Source organism: Ctenopharyngodon idella, chromosome 3, assembly GCF_019924925.1.
Source record: "Ctenopharyngodon idella isolate HZGC_01 chromosome 3, HZGC01, whole genome shotgun sequence".
Lineage (NCBI taxonomy): Eukaryota > Metazoa > Chordata > Actinopteri > Cypriniformes > Xenocyprididae > Ctenopharyngodon > Ctenopharyngodon idella.
The window spans coordinates 20,324,871-20,347,344 of record NC_067222.1 but is presented as its reverse complement, the minus strand read 5'-3'; the positions used below and the strand labels follow the sequence as shown (position 1 = coordinate 20,347,344).

At 35.8% G+C, this 22,474-nt stretch overlaps 1 protein-coding gene across 1 annotated transcript; it reads left to right on the top strand.

Moving 5' to 3' along the window:
• Positions 1 to 1,140: 1,140 nt before the first annotated feature.
• Positions 1,141 to 9,028, top strand: si:dkeyp-69e1.8 (uncharacterized protein LOC100001340 homolog). The gene is made up of 4 exons (XM_051888433.1): positions 1,141 to 1,297; positions 1,628 to 1,730; positions 4,986 to 5,140; positions 6,486 to 9,028. The coding sequence occupies exons 2-4, from the start codon at positions 1,637 to 1,639 to the stop codon at positions 7,278 to 7,280; spliced, it is 1,044 nt and encodes a 347-aa protein (XP_051744393.1). The 5' UTR covers positions 1,141 to 1,297; positions 1,628 to 1,636; the 3' UTR covers positions 7,281 to 9,028.
• The last annotated feature ends 13,446 nt before the right edge of the window (positions 9,029 to 22,474 follow it).

Below are 22,474 nucleotides of genomic sequence, written 5' to 3'. Positions count from 1 at the left end.
AGTGAGTACACCCCTCACATTTTTGTAAATATTTTATTATATCTTTTCATGTGACAACACTGAAGAAATGGCACTTTGCTACAATGTAAAGTAGTGAGTGTACAGCTTGTATAACAGTGTAAATTTGCTGTCCCCTCAAAATAACTCAACACACAGCCATTAATGTCTAAACCGCCTGGCTACAAAAGTGAGTACACCCCTAAGTGAAATTTACACTGTTATACAAGCTGTAGACTCACTACTTTACATTGTAGCAAAGTGTCATTTCTTCATTGTTGTCACATGAAAAGATATAATAAAATATTTACAAAAATGTGAGGAGTGTACTCACTTCTGTGAGATACTGTATGTTCTGCAGAACAAAGAAATTCATACAGGTTTGGGACAACATTAATCTAAGTGATGACAGAATTTTGATATTTGAGTGAAGTTTCCCTATCCCAAATATGTTTTGTCTTCATTTTGAACAATAAATCCAGTAAAACAGTACATTTTAACACTGAATAACAAGTGATCTTGTGATATTTTTCTTTAAAATAAATGCTGCTTGGTTTGATATTTTTGTTCTATAATGTAAATACATTCATGCATGTGACTTACATGTCCAAATAAATGTTGGGGTCACAAAAAAAAAAAAAAAAAAAAACGTTTAAACAATTAACTGTTTTCTTCTGTTAGTTTTTATGAACATTTCTTAGTTATTTTGCAGTTTGTTACAATGAAAATATAACACATTATTGTATTTATGCACATATGTTGCATGTGTTACTAGGACACAAATAGAGTTACTGTAAGGGGTTGATACATTCACATTTAAAGCCTTTTCAACCCAGAAATTCCTGTATTGCCTCTTTTCCAAGAACCTTTTGTGTCCCCACAAGATTTAATTACCCTGTGGAATGACACAGCGGAAGCTTTATCAGTATAGATAACATTAACATTTTATTTTTTGAACTATTAAGTAACTGAAGCGAGGAAGAGTGCTCAACTTCCTGTTTGTGGTTTCAGGCCATAAAAATACTGTAACACTAGCCCTTTAACCACCCTGTTCATGAAAACAGCATTCATGGAGACACCTTTAAGAAGTCTCTGTAAAAGAGGTGTGTTTTAGAGAGAGAGAGAGAGAGAGGAGGAGGAGGAAGGCGACTCAACAGCACCACATGTTTGGGCAGGGCCACATAGCCGGCAGTGTTTTGGCTGATCAGCAGGAGGAGAAACAGGAAGTGCAGAGAAACACAGAGCAGGCCAGCTCATAAGCTCACGGTACACACGCGAGAGATCAATTTCTCACTTGAAGGTAAGCTTTTCAAGCTTGTGATATTTATCAGCTTTCACATAATCAGAAGCAGACAGTTGTTTGGTACGGCACACTTTTAGTGGAATTTTAGGCTGTTTTTAAGCTGTCAGTTGAAATGAGGCAGTTTGAAAAGTGCTTTACTGCAACTGAAGTATGTGAAATGTGTGTTTGTTTGGCCGTTCCTCTCTGCTGAGTCATCTGAATGAAATTATGTCCTCCATCACCCCCCCTTATTTTCCCTTTAGATGCCAACTGCTCTGTGCTTATTTTAAGGCAATTCATAGTCTACTGCACACAATACATTGTTATGTTCTGTTGTGCCCTATAAAGGTGCAGACTATGGAGGGAGCTACAACACAAGATGAAATTCACCAGGAGGAGAAAGAAAGATCGGGAAGCACTGAAGTAGGGTGGACAGATCCAAAGGAAAGAGGTTTGAAGTCATATCATTTTTTATCTGATTTACCAAAACAAACCACCAAGGGTTTTGTGGACATGGTACCAGCCTAAATATACCTTGTACCATATGGTAAATATACCTTGGTGTTTGGACTTTGTGTAATTTTTCTAAATGTGTCTAGAATAGTTATCCTAGTTTTCAGTGACAATTCATTATAAACCAAGTGTAAAAAACTAAGTGCAAATAGCAATATATTCTATTTAAGTCACAATAGCAGCATTTTCTTAGCGATAGATGCTATTTACACTAGGTGAAAATAGTGATATATTCTATTTACACCATCTAAAAGTATCAGTTCTTTGCAATAAGAGTAAACAGTAATTAGATGCTATCTATATAATGGCAGATACTATTTGCACCTCAGTATTTTTGTACATTAACAGGATGCAATAATATCATAGAGTGTAAATTATTATATTTATTAAAATTATTAAATGGATGCTGCCTTATTGGGAGAATAAAAACCCTCCGTACACCTTCCCCTAACCCTACCCAATAAACACTTTTAATATTAAACACTCGTCTGCAGTTAATTTCCACTTTTAGAACATTATTTGTCACGTTAAAAGCCAGGTCTGCGAGCCCTGAACGCTACTGTTGTGTCACTGAAGACATGAATTCCTCGCGTCTTTTTTAAAACTTGAGTGGCCCAACCAGATATTGGTTGGTGGAGCTAGTGTAAATAGCATTTGTGTAAGGGACGCTATTTGCACTTATTGTAAATAGACACTCCGAATTAAATTTGTACCAAGGGGGCGTTTTACCCCTCAGGTGGGGTAAATTGCCCCCACTCTGATAAAGCAGTTTGCTTTATACATTTACATCAAAATCAGAGTACAAGCCATTTTAGCTTAAAATTAAAGACAAGCCAAAATAACAGTAGATAAATATGAATATTTAATAGGCTGATTTTCAGCATGGTTCACTATTTGAAAAATATTGTTAGCTCATGCTAACTAGCTAGCTAATGCTAGCTTGTGGTAATTTTTAAATATAAAGTCCAAATATTTTTATTCAACCACCTAGTTTGATTATATTTGAGGGAAAAACAAAGGATGTGATGTTCAGAATATGGTAACTACAGTAATTATGATGAAGCGATGCCCCCGTTTTACCCCACAGACTAAGTTCGGGAAAAAAATCTCATTGTGAAAATATAATTATATTTTCCTTAAATAACATGTACTCCCTAACTACAGGCCTTACTATTCTCATATCATATATAACTGATGTTCTGCAAAACAACAAGCTTTAAAACCCTTCTTTTTTTTTCTTACTGCTGAAAATTAGATAATTTACCATGAAATCCATTTTCTCTGTGGTACGTCGCCATTGTAAGCTTCATAGTGAATACGTATACATCACTCTTGTCCACTTAGTCCATAGCAACAACAAAATGTACCTTGACTTTATCTAGTGGTTATTTTGGGGGAAACAGTAGGGGGTCATTTTACCCCAAGGGGACGTTTTCCCCAACTCTACCCTATGTACTATAATACCATAGTATTTTTTGAAGTACTTTGGAGTATCACTGTAAAAAAGTGGCTAATGTGACTCTTTTAGATTGCCACTCATGTAAATTATGATTCTGATTTGTAAAATAAGGTTACAAAACTTAGGTTACATTTTTTTTGCAGTGTGTGCAAATACCATAGTAAATGCATCAAGTCCTTAAGTATATACTTATATACATACTGAAAGCATGTATAAGTTGTGCCACACTTTATAGCCACACTTAATATGCTATTAAGTCATAATTTTGTTCTTTTGTTTCTTACTGAGATGCTTGAAACTGAGACAAACATGTTTGTTTGTTTTTTTCTCTTGCTAATTACAGTATGTTCTTCCCAAACCCCCAAAGTAAAAAGAACATTTTTGGTGGAAGATACTTTTCAGAAAACAATGCAGGAAACAACCTTACTAAAAATGAAAAAGCACACTCACTTTTATATGCATGAGAAGAGCGATATAGCTTTATTTGTGAGTTGAAACGGGTGTAACCAAAACACACAGTCATAACGTTTAATATTCACATTCTTTAGCAAATCCAACTTGAACTGTTTTCATTAAATGTTGCAATATAGATGTTTCATATCATGAAAGGTGTTAGGTATCATTCAGTCTTTAGGTGGCGGTATTGCATCAAAATTATGTGATGCAGAACTAACAATATTGGCTTTCACATTATTATATCCTGCTCATCAGTTTGTGTAATACATCATAGTGACCATGCCTTTTTTATGTATTTAATTAGAAATTGAACCATACACATAATACACACACACACAGTTTACTTTTTATGGTTTACTCCAGACATTTCTTGTTTATGTTTAGCATTTCTTTTTACCGGTTGTCTATGAAAACTATATCCCACAATATTTGATCTGAAAAACAATATATATTATGGTTCTGTGTTGTTATGCACTGTTATTGCTTTTTAGTTTCATTATTTTCAGTCAGGTCATGCAAAGGCATCAGTTTATTTATCCTAGTTTTTAGGAAGTATAACCCATGACTAGAATTATAAGCCGCTGAATTTGTCTGGAAAGTAAAAGATCTTTTCTCTCAGATATTTAACTTTTGTGCTTGTGAAATATGATTTTCCCTTTTAGAAAGGAACGAAATTAAACAATTCTTGCTTGCTGTTTGCTTTGCTAAACCCAGATTTCTAATAATTTGTCACACCACTAACTGACCTTGAGCCAAAAAAAATTTCTTTAACACTTAAAGGCTTTAAATTACACTCTACATACATTTTGAACACTCGATAAAGATTTTTTTTTGTTCGTATTTTGCATGTTTCTTATAAGTTACAATAATCCATCTGGTATTATGAGATAGTAGTAAAGATACAAAGATACATGTATGTTATGTATTCAAGTATAATATTCAATTATTGAAGAAGATTTTAAAAATCAAACTCAAAATGTTGTAAATAAAATCAAATGTGGACTAAAAAATGAATTAGGCATGCAATGATAAATTACATACGTTTTAATATGGCAGTATTGTGGGGGAATTTTCAGTAATTACATTTATTTATTTATAGTTGAGATTGAGTGATCATGCTCCCATTATGTATTCAAGAGTACAACTAAAATCTAAATAAGTCAACTGAAACATTTTGTAATATTATCATACATTATTATTTAGAGAACAGTGGTTTCTTCGTAACTCGTGCCTGTGTTTAATAACTCTCAGTTTCTCTGTTTCTGTCTGTGGTTCTAGAGTTGAGACTGGTGCTGCTGGGCTCAGCGGGTGCTGGGAAAAGCACTGCGGTCGATGCCATCCTGGGCGGCCCGACATCTGAGTCCGACTGTACAGGCCCTGAGACACCAGTCACTGCCTGTCAGAAGAGACGCGTGACGCTGGCAGGACGACAGGTGGGTTCACGTCTCTCTTAAAACTCTGACGCCACCTGATTATTCATTCCTGCACAAATAGATTTTGTGTATAGTTGATATAAAAATGTCAAATAAATAAAGTTGCATCGAGGCAAGCAAGTGCTTTCCTATTATGTGACTAGGCATACCAAAAGCATTTCATAACATTAACATTTTTTATGTTCACATTTATATATGCACGTCATAAACCATAACAGTTATCATACAAGTTTAACTGACTTTTGTTTTGTTGGTTGGTTGTTTTAGAAAAGTGCAATTATAAAACCAATAGTTTTGAAAACAGAGATGCCACCTGGGAAATGTAATTTCATTTAATTAAAATTTTAGTTTTGTAAATAAATTCATATGTTAGCACAATTTATATTTGTCTACAAAATAAAACCTTTCTACCACTAAACCTGTAGTCATGAGAAACAAATTAAAAAATAAAAATGTACACTTACATTACAATTATATTAGTTAACTGCATTAGTTGACTAATAATGAAAAATACTTCTAAAGCATGTAAATTAACATACATTAAAAGGTATCAAAAAAGTTGTATCTGTTTTTTATATATTATTTGATGGACCAGAGCTAACATGAACTAACAATGAACAGTTGTATTTTTATTAACTATTGCTAACAAATATGATTAAATACTGCAACAAATGTATTTTTAGTTAATGTTAGTTAATGCATAATGGCACCTTATTGCAAAGAGTTACCTAATAAATTATAAATAAAATGTATATAAAAAATTAAATATTAAAAAAATTAAATATTACATATTTTAAAAAGTATATAAAATATGCATCGAAATCAAAAGTGGCCTAACGTTACATTAAACTAATAAACTATATAACACCTTGTACCCTTGTACTTAAGAACATCCCTTTACCATGGTAAAATCACTGTAAAGGCCGTTCACACCAAGAACGATAACTATAATGATAACTATATTTGCGTCCACACCAGTGGACAATATCGTTCTGTTTATTCTAAACATGTGCTGCAGTTTTGTTGTCTGCCATTTTAAATGCTCGAGCTCTTAAAGCAGGATGGATTCTGATTGGCTGTCAATGTTTTGATCGTTCATCAGCTGGAAAAAATCATTCTGAAAGTGATCCCAACAATATTGTTTCTCAATGCTGTTATTATTATAGTTGTGGTGTGGACAGTGCTATTCTTTAATATTCAGAATGATTTTTAGAACTATATATGGTTATCTTTATAGTTATTGTTCTCACATGACCTTTCATGGCCTTTTTTTTTTTACTATCCACATAGTGTTATCCACTTATGTTTATTGAAGGGGCCTCTTTCTTATTTTTCTTCTGCGCAGGTGGCTGTCGTGGACACACCTGACTGCCTGTGCATCGAGCGCCCCGCTGAGGACGTCCGCCGCCAGTTCTCACTCTGCGCCACTTTATCGGCCCCGGGGCCCCACGCTTTCCTGCTCTGTGTCCCCGTTCATCGGCCCAGCAACCTGGAGCTCCAGATTTTGGAGACCATCGAGAAGGTGTTTGGTCCTGAAGCGGTTAGTAAACACGCAATGGTGCTCTTCACTCGCATGGACCGCCTGCCCGAGGATGTTTCTCTGGATGAGTATCTCAGCACAGAACGGGCCGACTTACTAGAGCTCGTACAGAAGTGTGGGGATCGACACCACCCGCTGCGGCCGGGAGCGAATGCAGAGGAGAAGGACAACGTGAAGGAGCTGCTAATAAAGGTAGAGCAGATGGTGAAAGAAACCGGGACTCAATTCTACACCTGCCCTCTCTTGAAGGAGGCAGAGAGGAGAGTGAAAGAGAAGGAGGAGGAGATCTTGAGAAACAGAAAAGAAAGAGGAGAGGAAGATTCGGAGGGAATAAGGGCCGAAGCAGAGAGAAGTGTGGATGATTTGGTGGTTGAGGGAATCGCAGACCTCTGCGTCTCCACGCCTGACTCCTCATTCTTACGCTGGTTGTGGGACAGTGTGGTCGGGTGGCTTCTGTGGCTCCCGAATATGGTGAGGGGCAGTGCTTTACTGGGGTCGTTTGTGGGGTTGTTCGTCGGGGGGCCCTTAGGAGGGGCCATGGGAGCGACGGTGGGCTCTGTGGCGACGGAGATGGGTAGACGGAAAAAAAAAACCAACTGAGCACTTGAAAATTTGGTAACATCTTATTGTATTTTTCACCATTAACAAAACATTTAAAAAAACAGATCAGTTATTCTTATACATTCCGATGTGAATATACAGTCAAACCAAAATTTATTTAGACACCTTGAACATTTCATTCATTATTACAGTTTATTCACTATAGTTTAAAAAAAATGGTAATAAAATATGACAAGATCTCAGAGTTAAACTGTGTCAGAAAAATTTAATCTTAATTATGTCAGATAACACTTAAGCAAAACATTGTTTAATATAATAACATTGTTTAATAACATAATATGTCACAGTTTACTTTATTTTGCTATCCTCACTTACATAAATAAACTATAGTGTCCTGCACCTACTAAAAAAATATCAAAAATGTCTGAATCATTTTTGGTTTGACTGTATAATCAGCTAATGAAATGCTTTTGCATGATTCTAGTTGAATACAAATTTTTTCCATTACAAAAATTATATTATTAACCAAATGATTTGAGTGAAAAGTTGATTTGAAAAATTAACGTGAAGTTCGGTCTTAGATTTTGCTTTAATGACAGAAGCACTTTACACAAGTTTGACGATCACGCTATCACAAGCTCTGTCACATGGTTGCTTGTGTCATTTCTGACCCATAAATAATGCAAAATATTAAATTTTTTCATTAATTTTACCCTTATATCTTTTTTATTTTCAAAATCCTAAAATGTTCAGTTTAGACAGATTTTTAGTCTATATATAAATTATATAAAATAAATTGTGTATCTGTACGATTTTTTAATAAACATCCAATGAATATGTAAATGCATAAATATATATATAAAATATAAATGCACTACTGCTCCGGGTGTGTGTGTTCACGATGTGTGTGTGTTCACTACTGTGTGTGTGCGCACATGGATGGGTGAAATGAAGAGCACAAATTCTGAGTATGGGACACCATACTTCTCCACACACTTCAATTTTTTTCACTTTTATAAAATACAATATATAAATTATACAATAAGCATAAATGAAAAAATCTAATAAAAATACAGCAATATATGTATACAAAGTATTCCAGCTATGATCTGTTAAGCATGTCATATGCAATAATGTTTGTTAATGTTATTCATGAAAAATATAAAATAAGTGTTACCAAACATTTGAGTGCTTAAAGAGTCCAAAAGCAGGTATTACAAAAAGTCTATTTCTAATGGTGAGCAAAGAGAAGGATTTAGACGTGTCTTTGAGATTCATTTCTCTTATTGTGTGCACCTTTAGTTTTTCACTAAAGCTTTTTTGATTTAAAAGTTACATGTCGTATGATGTTTTGAGTTTAAAAAGCATCTGTTAAGGAAATCCGTAGAGTAATGGAGTGAAGATTACTGTCTTAACACTGTCACCAAAAAGCTTTATTCCACATATACACAAGTAAAACGCACTGTATCACTACTAATCCTGAAGTGCTTTCTTTGAAGTGAGGACTGAACTTTAAGCACACTATAAAGTCCGAATTTGTTTACAGACTGCAAACATCTCTGGATCTAGGTGCATAAGTGTTTTTATTAGATCACTGCTGCGCTAAACAGCTGCTATGGAACAAATGCGTGTTACACATTTTAAGACATCGCATGATCATAAATTTAATAACGCTCCTCATATAAGCGGTTTTCATGTGCAATTTTGTCACTTAATTGGTTTGCAGTTCAAATGTTTCTGCAGCTGTTCTGGAGTATGAAAATAAAGCGACATAATGGAAACAATCAGTGATGGTGTGACTAATTTGCGTGTTTTATTTATACGCACATTTAGAGTCTCTTTGCAATCACAGGTTTCAGTCATTCATTTGGAGTTCAGAACTAATTCATATATGAAACTAAACAAATATGAAATGCCATGCACATATGGCCATATAGGCATATACAAAATTTCTAGTATTTATTTGTGATTATACCATGGTCTGTCTGAATACTCGATTCTGATTGGCTGGAGGTTGTGCAATAAAGCCGTTTAATGCAGTTCCAAGTCGGTTTAATCACCTTTCTATATTAAAGGTGCAGTGAGCAATTTCTGAAAAACACCGCTGCTGAAACTGGATCGGACCAAGCACCAAAATACACTTGTAGCCAATCAGAAGTAAGGGGCGTATACACTCATTAGGGGGGAGGTGTCTGTGTTGCATAGTGTTTGTGAATTTGGGGGTACAGCTATCAAGAGAGGGGTGTGATCCTTATGGGTAGTGGCGAGTTTGTTTTGGTGATTTTAAATATCAACTGTGTTTCTCAGTAATCGCTTACTCTACCTTTAATGCACTGTTTTCATTGAAACACACACGCGTATCACTCGGAGATCAAGCTGCGTGCACACAGAAACATTCAGGAGCACAGAAACTTATCAGTGCTGCCCCGTGACTTTTAAAATGAAATAGTTTCGCTACTGAGTCGCCATATTATATTTTTCAGCAATGAGGGGATAACGTTGCTGGTTTTGAAGTAATTAAACTCGCACCTTCATTGTTAATAGAGGCGCTAAACAGACGCAGGTAATTCACACACGCATCTCTTTCTCTCTCTCATTTATTCAAATAAATATAATCTTACCGCTCTGCTTTATCTCTGTGTCTGATTCGAAGCGGGCACAATGCTAGATCTAATAAGCCGTAACGGATGAAAATAACCATCAATTTTACCCTTCCGGTGAAATATTGCGCTGTAAACATTAATGACATCTTTAAGTTATCAATGCTGGGAAATGACTCAATGACCATGGTATAAGCGGGATAATCCACACGTCAGGTTGTTCTTTGCCTCCACATCGTGCATTAAAATCATTTAAAGGATTAGTTCACTTTAGAGGTCAGTCGGAACCGGGAACACTTGCCATAACACCTGATGTACTCGCTACATCATAAGAAGAATGGCGTCTACACTAATATTAGTCTCTCTCTGTTTATCCCGAGGTTTGCCGTGGTCTGCCAGATCCAGGCCGCATCCAGATGATATGAAAGACATGTGCCTAGACACAATGACAACGCAGCCCTGAAGTGTCAACAAAACTATCCCCTGCGAAGGCCTTCTTTCCTTTCCCTATGTATAGATAAAACTTTATCAAAATTCCAGTTCACATAGGTCTGTGAACAACTAATTTTTATATATTATGCAGGCCAGACAAGTAATTTGGCAATGTCACTTTATAAAAAAGACTAAGCGTCTGCGCACATACATATTCAAATACACAAATACGACAGCGACGCACAACAATTCTATTTTCTATTTCCTGATAATGGACTCACCCCCATGTCATCCAAGATGTTTATGTCTTTCTTCATTTGAAAAGTAATGGTTTTTGAGGAAAACATTCCAGGATTTTTCTCCATATAGTGGACTTCAGTGGGTTGAAGGTCCAAATTGCAGATTAAATGCAGCTTCAAAGGGCTCTACACTATCCCAGACGAGAAATAAGGGTCTTATAGCAAAACAATCTGTCATTTTCTAAAAAATAAAATAAAATAAATAAATAATAAAAATGTATATCCACCTTATTCCTGACTAGCCTACTGCGTTTCGAATTATGGGTTGGTATTTTAACGTAACATGTTATAACAAGAATATCTATGGCAAGAGCTCTTTTCAGTCGCTGCTTTCTATCCTCGTGATTATTTTCTTTTGTCCCTTTGCATACCGCTGTAGAAAAAGGACAACATATACTGCACATTTGTGGTCTGTTCTCCCGATATAATTTACAATATATCCCATTAATAATTCACTGGAATGCACGAAGAATCTCTCGTTTTTCTCCTCAAATCCTCACGTCACTTTCCAGGTTTGTTTTCACATACAATTTATTATCTGTAAAAATGATGGAAATCCCTTTGAAATAGTATCACACAATGCTGAAGTTCATGAACATTTTTATTGAGGCAACGTATATTATAATACAGATATATATCACTATAGTTATATTTAACACGTCCATTATTGCTGTGGAAAGAATTGCGCTTTTTCACGGCCTGTTGAAAGTACCTTGTTGATGCTTTTACACTTTTAAATGTCCTTTTAATGTTCGTTGGTTGAAGGGTGAGCAGAATATTGTCATCTCATTGTACCCAGTTAAAAAAAAAAAAAAAAAAAATGTATTATTGCGTTCATAGAGCAAGCCTTACACTGACTGTTTGCAGCTTAACGGAAGTTACACCCATAATTCGCACAAAGCGTCATGTGGATACTTTTTAACCACAAATGCTCCTCTTGCACTATCTCTGCGATGCGCCATGCATTGCATAATCACGTTGGAAAGGTCACGTGGAAGAACTGCGGTAGGGTGGAAAACTCCATCTCATTTTCTGCTCCAAGTTCAAAATCGTCCGACATTGTTGTTTTACCTTTTTTTTTTTATTTGTAAAGGCCGTTTGACTTGTAAACACTCGGTACTTCCGCCTACGTCATGCGTGACCTTTCCAACGTAATTACGTACGTAATGCGTGGTGCATCTCAGAGCAGTGCAAGATGAGCATGTGTTGTTAAAGTATATCATTTTTATTTTTTTTTAGAAAATGACCTATTGTTTCGCTAGATAAGACACTTATTCCTTGGCTAGGATCATGTAGAGCCCTTTGAAGCTGTTTGGAAACTTTTGGACTTTTCCGATTCCTTATATTTAGCCTAAATATTAAATAAATAGCATATATGGACATGTAACATTCATTTTTGTTTTTTACATAATTTTTTCGTGGATGCAAGACAGTTCTCCTAAAATTCACATGTGTAGTTCATAACATTAGCTATAATTATGATCACTAACCAGAAAGTGTCCAAATACTCTTCATTTTGTACATTATATATATATATATGTATGTTAAATGTTTTGCCTAAAAAATGTGCTTGCTTGTGCTATCTTTCTTCAAATTAATGCCATTTAATGTGATATTTTGCTATATATTATGAAGATATTTATACATATCTTGCTGCTTAAGTGTCCCAAAACTGTTTAGGTGCCGCCGTATCATATCCATATGCATGTATATATTGCCTGCCACATATCACATTTCTGTATGGGATTTATTATGTTTAAACAGAAAGGATGGCTCTTTAAAAAAATATCTAGGAGAAACCCAATCAGTCCAGGCTTAGTCTTTTAACAGCTTCAGAAGCCACGAGCAGACAAGAATATAGTGAAAACGCTTTTATGCCACTGCAGAAAGACGTCAGACAGACAGATGCAAAGACGTCTCTCTCTCGCCCTCTTTTGCGAAAGCAGGTTTATGCTTTTGACATTGACATAAGTGATAGTCTGCTAAACCCATCCATCAAAAAAACCCATCCCTGTATTTCTGCCTTCAGTACAGCAAGGCGTTTCCTTATGTGGGTGGTCCGCCCAGGGAGAGAGAGCGAGTGAGAGAGAGACACAAGCCTGCTCTCATGTTTCTAAGCACAGAAAGAGAGAGAGAGAGCTTGCTGTGGGACGTACATCTGTCTTCCAGATGTGGCTTTTTGCAGTTGTTTGAAACAGGAAAAAAGAACGTTTAAAAAATAAAGGAAAATTGGTGCTAAACAGATTTTTATTGTCAGGGATTACGGACGTAGTGCTCTATAGATTACAGTATAGCAGGCTGTGTATGACTCAGCCAGTACTGTATATTTTAACCTCAGATCCATCTTCTTAAAGAAACGGCGCAGGAATTATGTAGTGCGGTCCCCTGCGTACTTGGACTTGTGGATAACGTGTTTAAAAAGGAACACCTGTCCAAATATTATTCTGTCCTATTGGACATGCGTCTGGAAGAGGACAGGGAGAGAGAAGGATGAGAAAATGAGGAAGAAATGCGTAAAAGAAAGCAATGGAAAGAATGAAAAGGAGGTGACTATGGATTAATATGAGAAAAAAAAGCACTTGAAATATGGAGGAAAAATAATATAAAAAACACCCCAAAACTAGTTTGTTCCCTCACATAAAAAAACACCACAAACCTTGTGAACGCTCTTTTCATGAATGCTGTGGCGATGTGGTTTACTCTCAAAGGACCCGATGCCCTTGAGAGCTGACACCGTAATGATTTGTGGCGGTATGCGTAACATTGGCCAAAGTCTCGCGGATTCACAATTGGCCCATCATTAATACAAGGATGAGTTATGCCGCCGTGCCCCTCAGCGGAGATATTGTTGTAAGGGCCTTGTGGTGCACTCAATGAGGAGCAGAAGCAAACTGCAGACGCCTCGACATTGCCCTCTTATGATCGCGGCCTGCGGGCTGAGAAAGACGAAAGCTGAAGCGAATGAAACCGAATGAAACTTTTCCCACAGCGCGCTTCATCTTTTTAGCCATTAGCTACTAACACTCCATAAAGGGCACTTGATCAGTTATAAATGTAGGTTTTCATCCTTATATTATTTTTAAATTACTAACATACAGTAACAAGGTTACTATTTTAGCCTACTCTAAAAATACAATTTCCATGTTAAAAAAACCCCTAAAACTAAATAATTTTTTTAAAGTCCCTCTCGCGCTCGTCCATATAATAGCACGTCAGTGAATAGCGACCAGCATCAAGCTTTTAAAAAAGACTCAAAGTATCACAGAATTATCCTATGCGAAAAACAAACAGAAATTTATTGTAATATTTAGCGTAAATACTGACCTTGGCCGTTGGTTTTCTGTGCACTGCGCTTGTTCGTGAGACTATTAGTGCGGCAGTTCACTCAGCCTTGTATGGACAAGCGCAAGAGGGACATTGTTTTAAATTCTCATTTTTGTGGTCCGAAAAAGAAAGATACTGCATTAACCACACCAGGGTGAGTAAATGATGAGTTATTTTTCATTTTAGGGTAAACTATCCCTTTAAGATAAATCACACAGACTGTTGTTAAGATGCCATCATAGTCTATGTGCCATAAAATTTTTTTTAATAAAATGCTGTTTTGTCAAGTAAAGTAAAACGTAATGTGTAACTTTACTGTTTAATGAAATTACAAAGTAGAAGAGGCAGATTTTGAAGCCCAAAGAAATTCATCCATCCATTATATATATAAAAATTATACGGCTCCAGCGGGTTAATAAAGGCCTTTTGAAATGAAGCGATGCATTTTTGTAAGAAAAATATCCATATTTAAAACTTTATAAACTATAATAACTAGCTTCCAGTGGACGATACTGCGCAAGTCGACTTGCGCCAAATGAGTAACCCCCTGATGTGATGTGTGACGCAGGATGTAGGAGTATCATAAGCTTAGATGCCTTTTGCGGTTTAAACAAATAGGCCTGGGCAATAAACTCAAGCTCCTCTTCTCTTATATCGAAATCCTCCTACATTTCTCTTTAAAAATGATCGTTTTAGACTTTTAATTCATGTCTGGTGTTTTGTTTTGCTCTATCCTCTGAGCTTCTGCATTCATCATTACGTTATGAGTTGGGTCAGAGGATACTCTTCGCTGCAATCAATGCGTACAGTCATCTGCCAGAAGCTAGTTTTTATAGTTAATATAGATATTTTTCTTACAAAAACCCATCGCTTTGCTTCAGAAGGCCTTTATTAACCCCATGGAGCCGTGTGGATTAATTTTATGATGGATGGATGCAATTTTTTGGCTTCAAAATGTGGCCCAACATTCACAACCACTGTAAAGCTTGGAAGAGCCAGGATATTTTTAAATATAATTCTGATTGTGTTCGTCTAAAAGAAGATAGTCATATACACCTAGGATGGCTTGAGAGTGAGTAAATCATGGGATAATTTTCATTTTTGGGTGAACTATCCCTTTAACATAGAAGTAACAAGCATGTCATAGTTATAGAAAAAGCTTTGCTGCAAACAAAAATCGAAAGACTTGAAAACTAGGATGAACCTTTATGGGGATGCTAGTGTATATTACTACTAATCTGTTACACCCAGTAGAAAAAAGACTAAAAAACAGATGGCAATATTTTTTCATGTATCAGAATTGTTAAAGTGCTTCATTTAAAAAAAAAATCATCCTTAAAAAAACTAAAAATGTGATCCATGTAACATACTGTAAATCAAAGAGATGCTGGAGATGAACCACACATTGCTTAGCCACAGCACACGACTGCTGATTGACTGAAAACAGCGTGAATCTTCTGAAACACACTGATGTCCAGCGCTCCACCCGACTGGAGTCCCCTCATCTTTTTCCTATTAGTGCTGTTTTCATGTTCCTCCCTACAGAGTGAGCGTGTGTGTGTGTGCATGGCAGTGATTGTTTAGAGTCAGTATGTAACAGTGTGTGTGGCTTTCAGGCAACCTATAAAGCAATGATAATAGTCCTGGCCAAATTACAAAATAAAAATGGACCAACAAAAGTTTGCTTTCATAATAGCAAGTCGAGTGCTTATTTTTTTTTATACGCACACAATCAAACTGTTAATGTTTATGGGGCACTGGCAACATTTCAGTGCGTAAAATGGTGGTGTTTATTTATTACATTTGTGAACACAACTGAAGTCTAGCTATGAGGTATGTGCTCTCAAAAGCACTTTACTTTTAAAGGTTTACTTTGCAGTGTCTACATTCAGCTGGTCTCTAAATTAAATTGAAGTCTTTTGAAACCTTGAAATATCGTTTGACTACACAAGTACTAAAATCAATCTAAGGCTCCCAATACAATCATATATATTCTCAGAATATTGCACTGATACTTTATATTCTTGTATCTTTTCTTTCATTTATTTGTGTCTGCATTCCTATTAGTTTAGTTAATGAAGAATCAGGTCATGATGCTGCATCCAAAGAACTGAATACATTCAAAATATTTATTGCAATGTGCATCATATTGTGAAGTAGTTGGTGAAATGGGTTGATTTGAATGATTTTGGTTTCTGATTCTGTTTCTATTTAATGGTTTTAGTTCCTTAAAGTCCCCCTGTGGTGAAAATCAAGTTTTTAATGTTGTTTATACGTCTGTGTGGTGTTTTTAACATGCTTTAAGACAAACCGTGTGCAAATTCATAAGCCAACACCATTGCTGAGTATTTTCTCCTTAAAACTGCAGTGATCTAAAGAGAGTCTCAAACCCGAGGTTTGAAATCAGTGGTGTTTCTGACGTCACAAACTTCCTTGTAACCAATCACGTCAATGTGCCGGCGGACTTCAGCATATCATTTACTGACCGCGCAAGGGAGTCTCAAAAGAAGGTTATCCCGGTATATTTTTCTCTTGATATGAAAAATCGGGTAGATTTAGCAATATGGCGGGTGTATAATGCATATTACAATGTTATGATGAACTATATGCCTTTCTCCAGTGACGTTCTCAGTTGTTCAAAGCGTTTGTAAGGATACTGATTGTTAGAAGGCAGCTGTCTGACTCATGAATGTGAACATGGTTTGTGTAACATTAGCAACACATTATATTAACTACCGTTATGTGTCCGACATTGTAAAAAGCGATACCATGCAGCGTTTACCTCAGTAAGTTGACCAAGTGGATCTCTGAGCTCGTGCGAGTGAGTGGAGGCGGGGCTAATTATCATATTCATAGATTTGTGTATATTAAATGAGGCAAGGGTGTAGAGTTACATTCAAACTATTGTAAGGCATTAATGCATTTTTTTCACAGGAAAAAACGTTTAAATATGTAATTTTGGTGATCAAGGATGAGTTTTAAGGGTTAAAATTATTGACTACTGGAGGACTTTAATGATTCTATTATTGATTCTTTAGTGTTTGAAGAATAATTAATCATATACTGTTAATGTTAACTACCAAACGTTTGGGGTCTGTAAGATATTTTAAATGTTTTTGAAAGAAGTCTTTCATGCTCACCAAGGCTGCATTTATTTGATCAAAAATTCAGTAAAAACTGTAATATTGTGAAATATTATTACAATTTAAAATAACTGTTTTCTATTTTAATATATTTCAAAAAGTAATTTATTCTTGTGATCAAAGCTGAATTTTCAGCATCATTACTCCAGTCTTCAGTGTCACATGATCCTTCAGAAATCATTCTAATATGATGATTTGATGCTCAAGAATCATTTCTGATTATTATCAATGTTGAAAACTGTAGTGCTGCTTAATATTTTATCAGAATTTATTAGATCAGAATTCAAAGGAACAGCATTTATTTGAAAGAGAAATCTTTTGTAACATTACAATATCTTGCATATATTATATTAAAGAAAAACAATTTTTGTAGAATATTTTAATTATTCTGATTATGTATTTTTAACTACAAGTCATATAAGCAACGTTTATGTGATTCAAGGTATCCATTTTATCAGTTTACTGAATCAATTCACTGAATCAAGGTTTGCTGAATGAGTCAACAAAATGATTCAGTCAGTGAGTGACACATTAGACTGATTCAAACCAATTACTTGGATCAAGGCTGTTTTATGAGCCTTTCTAGATGATTCATTAAAAAAAAAAAAAAAATTGAACAAATGACTTTACATGTGAATTAATTCAGAAACACTGTTCAGAAATAATGCAGATCATCAGGAACCTCAAACAGAACCTAATGCCATGAAAATCAGTGCTTTACCGCACATACCTCAGACTTGAGTGATCTTAAAATGGCTCAAGTGTGAGTACTAATGATCTTTCCCTCAAATCACAGCAGGATGGGGCCTCGCTGCGCTCCACACAGGACCTTAATTGATTAATTGTGCGGGCCTCGCTAACTGACATGCTGCTTCTGGTGAGTGGGTACGGCCGTCGTTTGAAGTGCAGGCCTGCGGGATGTGTTTGAACATAGCATAGAGAGCTCACTGCTCTTTGTAATGGACACCACTCTGCGGTCTGATCGCGGCTCTGGGTCAAGCCAAAGCAAGCATACTGTTCCTCCCATTACCAGACACAGCGAGAGATCTGGATACCGCTTCAAGGATGAATTAATACAATGCAGATCTGACCAGGATTGCTCCTGTCCAATACAGCGGATCAAGGCCTTAATCCTGGCCCGACCGCACACTTGCGTAATGGAAGAGTCGGATCTGTTAGGATACCGTCATGTAATTCGCAGCCCAATGTCAATCTGACAACCAAAGAGACTGAAATGCTAATGGGGCAATTACATCATACAGGACTGTCTTTGATTTCTGATGGATATGTTTGATCAAGAGGCTAATGTTAGTGCTACAGCACTTGTTGACCCGTACCGTAAGGAATAAACCTAAAAAAAGGGGTTTGAAGTGACAAAAAACATAAAGCCTGTGAAACACATTTTCTTTGATGCTCTGGCTATTAGATATTTTAGAACTTGTGTTCAGAAGTACTATCCAGTTGTGTTACTTCAAATGCAAAACATGCACACGCGAGACCTTGAGCTAAAGAGTACTGTGAAACAGTGATCATCTGGTGTCAAGGCAGAGAGAAACGCTGCAATTGGATTTGAATGCAGTTTTGGTTTCATTTAAAGGAACAGTGCACCCAAAAATTATTTTTTTTTGTGTGTGTGTGTGTATGTGTTTTTTTTTTTTTCTCTCTCTCTCTCTCTTTTTAGTTTGACAGCCCTTGTTGAACACAAAATAGCTGTGTAAATAATCTTTAACCATGTGCTCCACAGAAAGAAATAACAGCAAAGGGGTTTGGAACGACATGAGGGAGAGTAAATAATGACTGAATTTTCATTTTTGCGTGAACTAATCATATAAGAACCCCGACCCCAAGTTTTTCATCACCCAATAAAGGGAAGACAGAAAATGATGAGAGGGAGGCAGAAAGAGAGAAAATTACGTCCTTCATCTGAAATCTCAAATGAAAGGCATTGAGTTGGGCCTAAAGGCCAGACCTCTGATTTTCACTGTGGTCCTTTTGAAAGCATGCATCCAGCAAAAGTGATGGAAAAATAGAAAACAGAAATGGCTGCAATTTGTCTCGGGTAGGGGGATGGAGGAAATAATGCAGGGAAATTTCATCAATACTGTTCCTTATTTAGGAAAGAAAGCTCTAAGGACTTTTCTTACTGTCGGCATGAAATGAAAATTCACCCTTCTTTTTTCTAAACGCTTGTTATTGATCTTAGTGTGAATAATTCATAACGGTATGTTTAATTTTATTGGGGTTTTTTTAATCAAAATTTGGTAACACTTTAGAATATTACTGTTCCGTCATTAATGAATAACTACACAGGAACAAATGAGTAACACAATATTAAAATTCTATTAACTATACTATTAACTAATAAGAAACTTGAATTAGTAAGTAAGTGTGCTCAATTGAATGAGGTAGTTCACTATTAGCTGATCAATAACTACTTTTTTTTTTTTCATACATCCCAGAGGACTGCTAAGAATCACTACATGTTCATAATTAACATGAATGATGCATAATGTATAATTAATTCTAAAGTGAAGATCATGGTAACCCACTAGTAATGACTGAAGTATTACCAAATCCTTCAGAAGGAATTACATATTTGGATCAATATTCTAAAGTGAAAAACATGATAACTCCCTATAATGACTCCAAGCTTTTGAGATTTTTGTAAGGTTTTGGATAGTAATGACTCAAGTGTTACTGCATCCTTCTAAAGAAATTACTAATTATTTGGATCAGTATTCTTGAAAGACTATTAACACTCTAGTAACTACTATTAACTAGTAAGAAACTCTGATTAACAAATTAGTAAGTAATAGTGCTCAGTCTAATGTGGTAGTTCACTATTAGCTAATCATTAACTACTATTATTTCATACCTCCCAGACTACTAAGGACTATATATACAGATTAATTATATAGGCTATACTACAGGTTAATAATTTATGTGAATAATGTATCATTAATTCTAAAGTAAAGATCATGTAACCCACTAGTAATGACTCGTGTTACCAAATCCATCGGAAGGAATTAATACCCAAAACCTTACAAAAAGCTTACAATAACTTTAGTCTTTCATGCTTTTCACTTTAGAATACTGATCCAAATTATTAGTAATTCCTTCTGAAGGATTTTACTAGTGGGTTACCATGATCTTCACTTTAGAATTAATTATACATTATGCATCATTCATGTTAATTATGAACATTTATAAAACGGTTAGTTCCTGTCCTGATTCTGATTGGTCAATAGCTGTGTTTTATTCACAATAAAACACGGCTATGACCGCTTCACCCAACGGTTCTGTGTATCACTACACAACACCCTTAGCAACCACTTTTAGCAACGTAAACTGTTTGTTCTCAATTGATATTGTTCATTGAAGCTTACTGTATTATGTAGAAGAGTGTTGTGAGAAAGAGATCGAGTGAGCGAGTTTATTACCTGCATTCAGATTTAGCATTTTCCTTCAGGTCAGTCCTTGTTCATAAAATCTGTTTAAATGTCCGATGTATTATCTTGTTCTTTTAACATTTAAGGGGTTTTCCCGTGACTGACAGCGCTAGTCAAAGCATTTGTCAGTTGCGTCTTGTTCCGTGTTCACAACAATTCAGTCTTTTCAATGTAAAAGTCTTCGCTACTGACTGACACACTCATAAAGATGACGTAATAATGTAACTTCTGTTGCTGTTCACGGTCAGGAACTATTTTTTCCAGCAGAAGGAAGGCTTTTAAAAAAAGTTTACTTCATGAAAGTTGCATTGATACATATTTTTGGCTTTCATATTTGTATTGTGTGGCAACCATTTTATAAAAGCAATAAGGTACTCGAGGCTAGTGCTGTATCGTGAATAAGTCACTCCACTTCACATCGTGCCTAACAACGCCCTTCAGCCGTGACTTATTCACGATACAGCACAGCCTCTCATACCTTATTGCTTACATATATAGTAGTTCTTAATAGTTCTCTGGGAGGTATGAAAAAATAGTTATTATTGATTAGCTAAAATGAACTACCACATTCAACTGAGCACTATTACTAATTTGTTAATCAGAGTTTCTTGTTAGTTAATAGTAGTGTTAATATTATGTTACTCATTTGTTCCTGTGTAGTTATTCATTAATTATGGAACAGTAATCTAAAGTGTTACCCAAAATGGCATTACTCAATCTTCCAGTCAGTGAAAAGACAGACTTCTCTCTGCATGGCGAAGTGATTGACTGCTCCAATCATTAGTCTGCATAAACTCCACCCCTTTCCTACAATTTACTGCAAGCTGGCAATTAGGTCTGCCTCCATTCAATCAAAAATCAATGAATACAAGAACCCGCACTACAATTTATCTCTTTTATTAATCTTTTCACTCTGATGGACGTCACAATATGGAAGATCTGTCTCTACATCTGTTTCATCACAACTTTAATGTACATTATTTAGTGAACAACTCAGGTATATTTTATTCATAAGAAAAATGTATATATTTTTTTTTCTGGTTGAATATTGTTTTAATGAGATGGTTATATTTATTTGCTTGATTTTACAAGATTAATTTATTTATTATAAATGCATTATATATTTTATGTGTATTATTATTATTATTATTATTTTTTTTTTCCAGAGGTGTCCTTCCAGCCTCATGTATCTGAACTTCACAGTTTTAAAGTGTCTTCCTATGATTTTGCAGAAATGGGGCAAAACAGGCGTGTTTGTGCGTGCGTGTCATGAAAGGCGGGAAAAGCAGACGTGCTGCGGCCTCTTTGATGCACTTTAAGTCGGGCACTCAGAATAGACACGAGGCAAAAAAAACAAAGAGAGTTTGCGTCTGTGTAGCAACCACTAATGAACTGAGCACGACGTTCCTTCACTTCCAGTGACTCAAAATCATTAATGTGTGCAAACTATCGAGCTGTCTGTCATGGCCAATGAAACTGGAAAAGATATCTTCAAAAGAGCAAGAAAAAAAAACCCTGTCCTGAACTTCCTGAGTGATGCAGCCCTTCTCAGAGGGAAACAAAACACTCTCCGCCACATCTGAATCTCTGTTACAATTCTTCCCTTTCCAGAAAGAGGTGAAAAAAGCAGAAAAAGGAGGGGATGTAGCATTGTGACCAATATGCTCCCCATATGTCTGACTGCAGCCGTTGTCTTTCAACCCGTCTCATGTTTTTATTTTTAATGGAATTTAGTTTTTTTTTTTCCCACACATCTATTTATCTAGCTTTTATTCTCCGGGGATTTATATGTGTGTACTTGAGCGTGTACCATCCATTCACAGCTCAGGATATTGATAGGTTGCATAGCTGTGTGTGTGAGACGAGACTGAATAATGCACAACTCGAAGCCTTCTTGGCAGATGTCTAACACCAGCCAAGATATGAGGCACATCATCAGCATGGACTATCATCCGTACAGTGGTTAAAATTGCTATCAGACGCTTC

Bases quoted from the DNA above. Each gene is read 5' to 3' on its own strand.
- si:dkeyp-69e1.8 (XM_051888433.1), top strand. From the start codon at position 1,637: ATGGAGGGAGCTACAACACAAGATGAAATTCACCAGGAGGAGAAAGAA. The intron at 1,731-4,985 runs GTTTGAAGTCAT...CTGTGGTTCTAG, and splicing joins GACAGATCCAAAGGAAAGAG to AGTTGAGACTGGTGCTGCTG. The intron at 5,141-6,485 runs GTGGGTTCACGT...TCTTCTGCGCAG, and splicing joins TGACGCTGGCAGGACGACAG to GTGGCTGTCGTGGACACACC.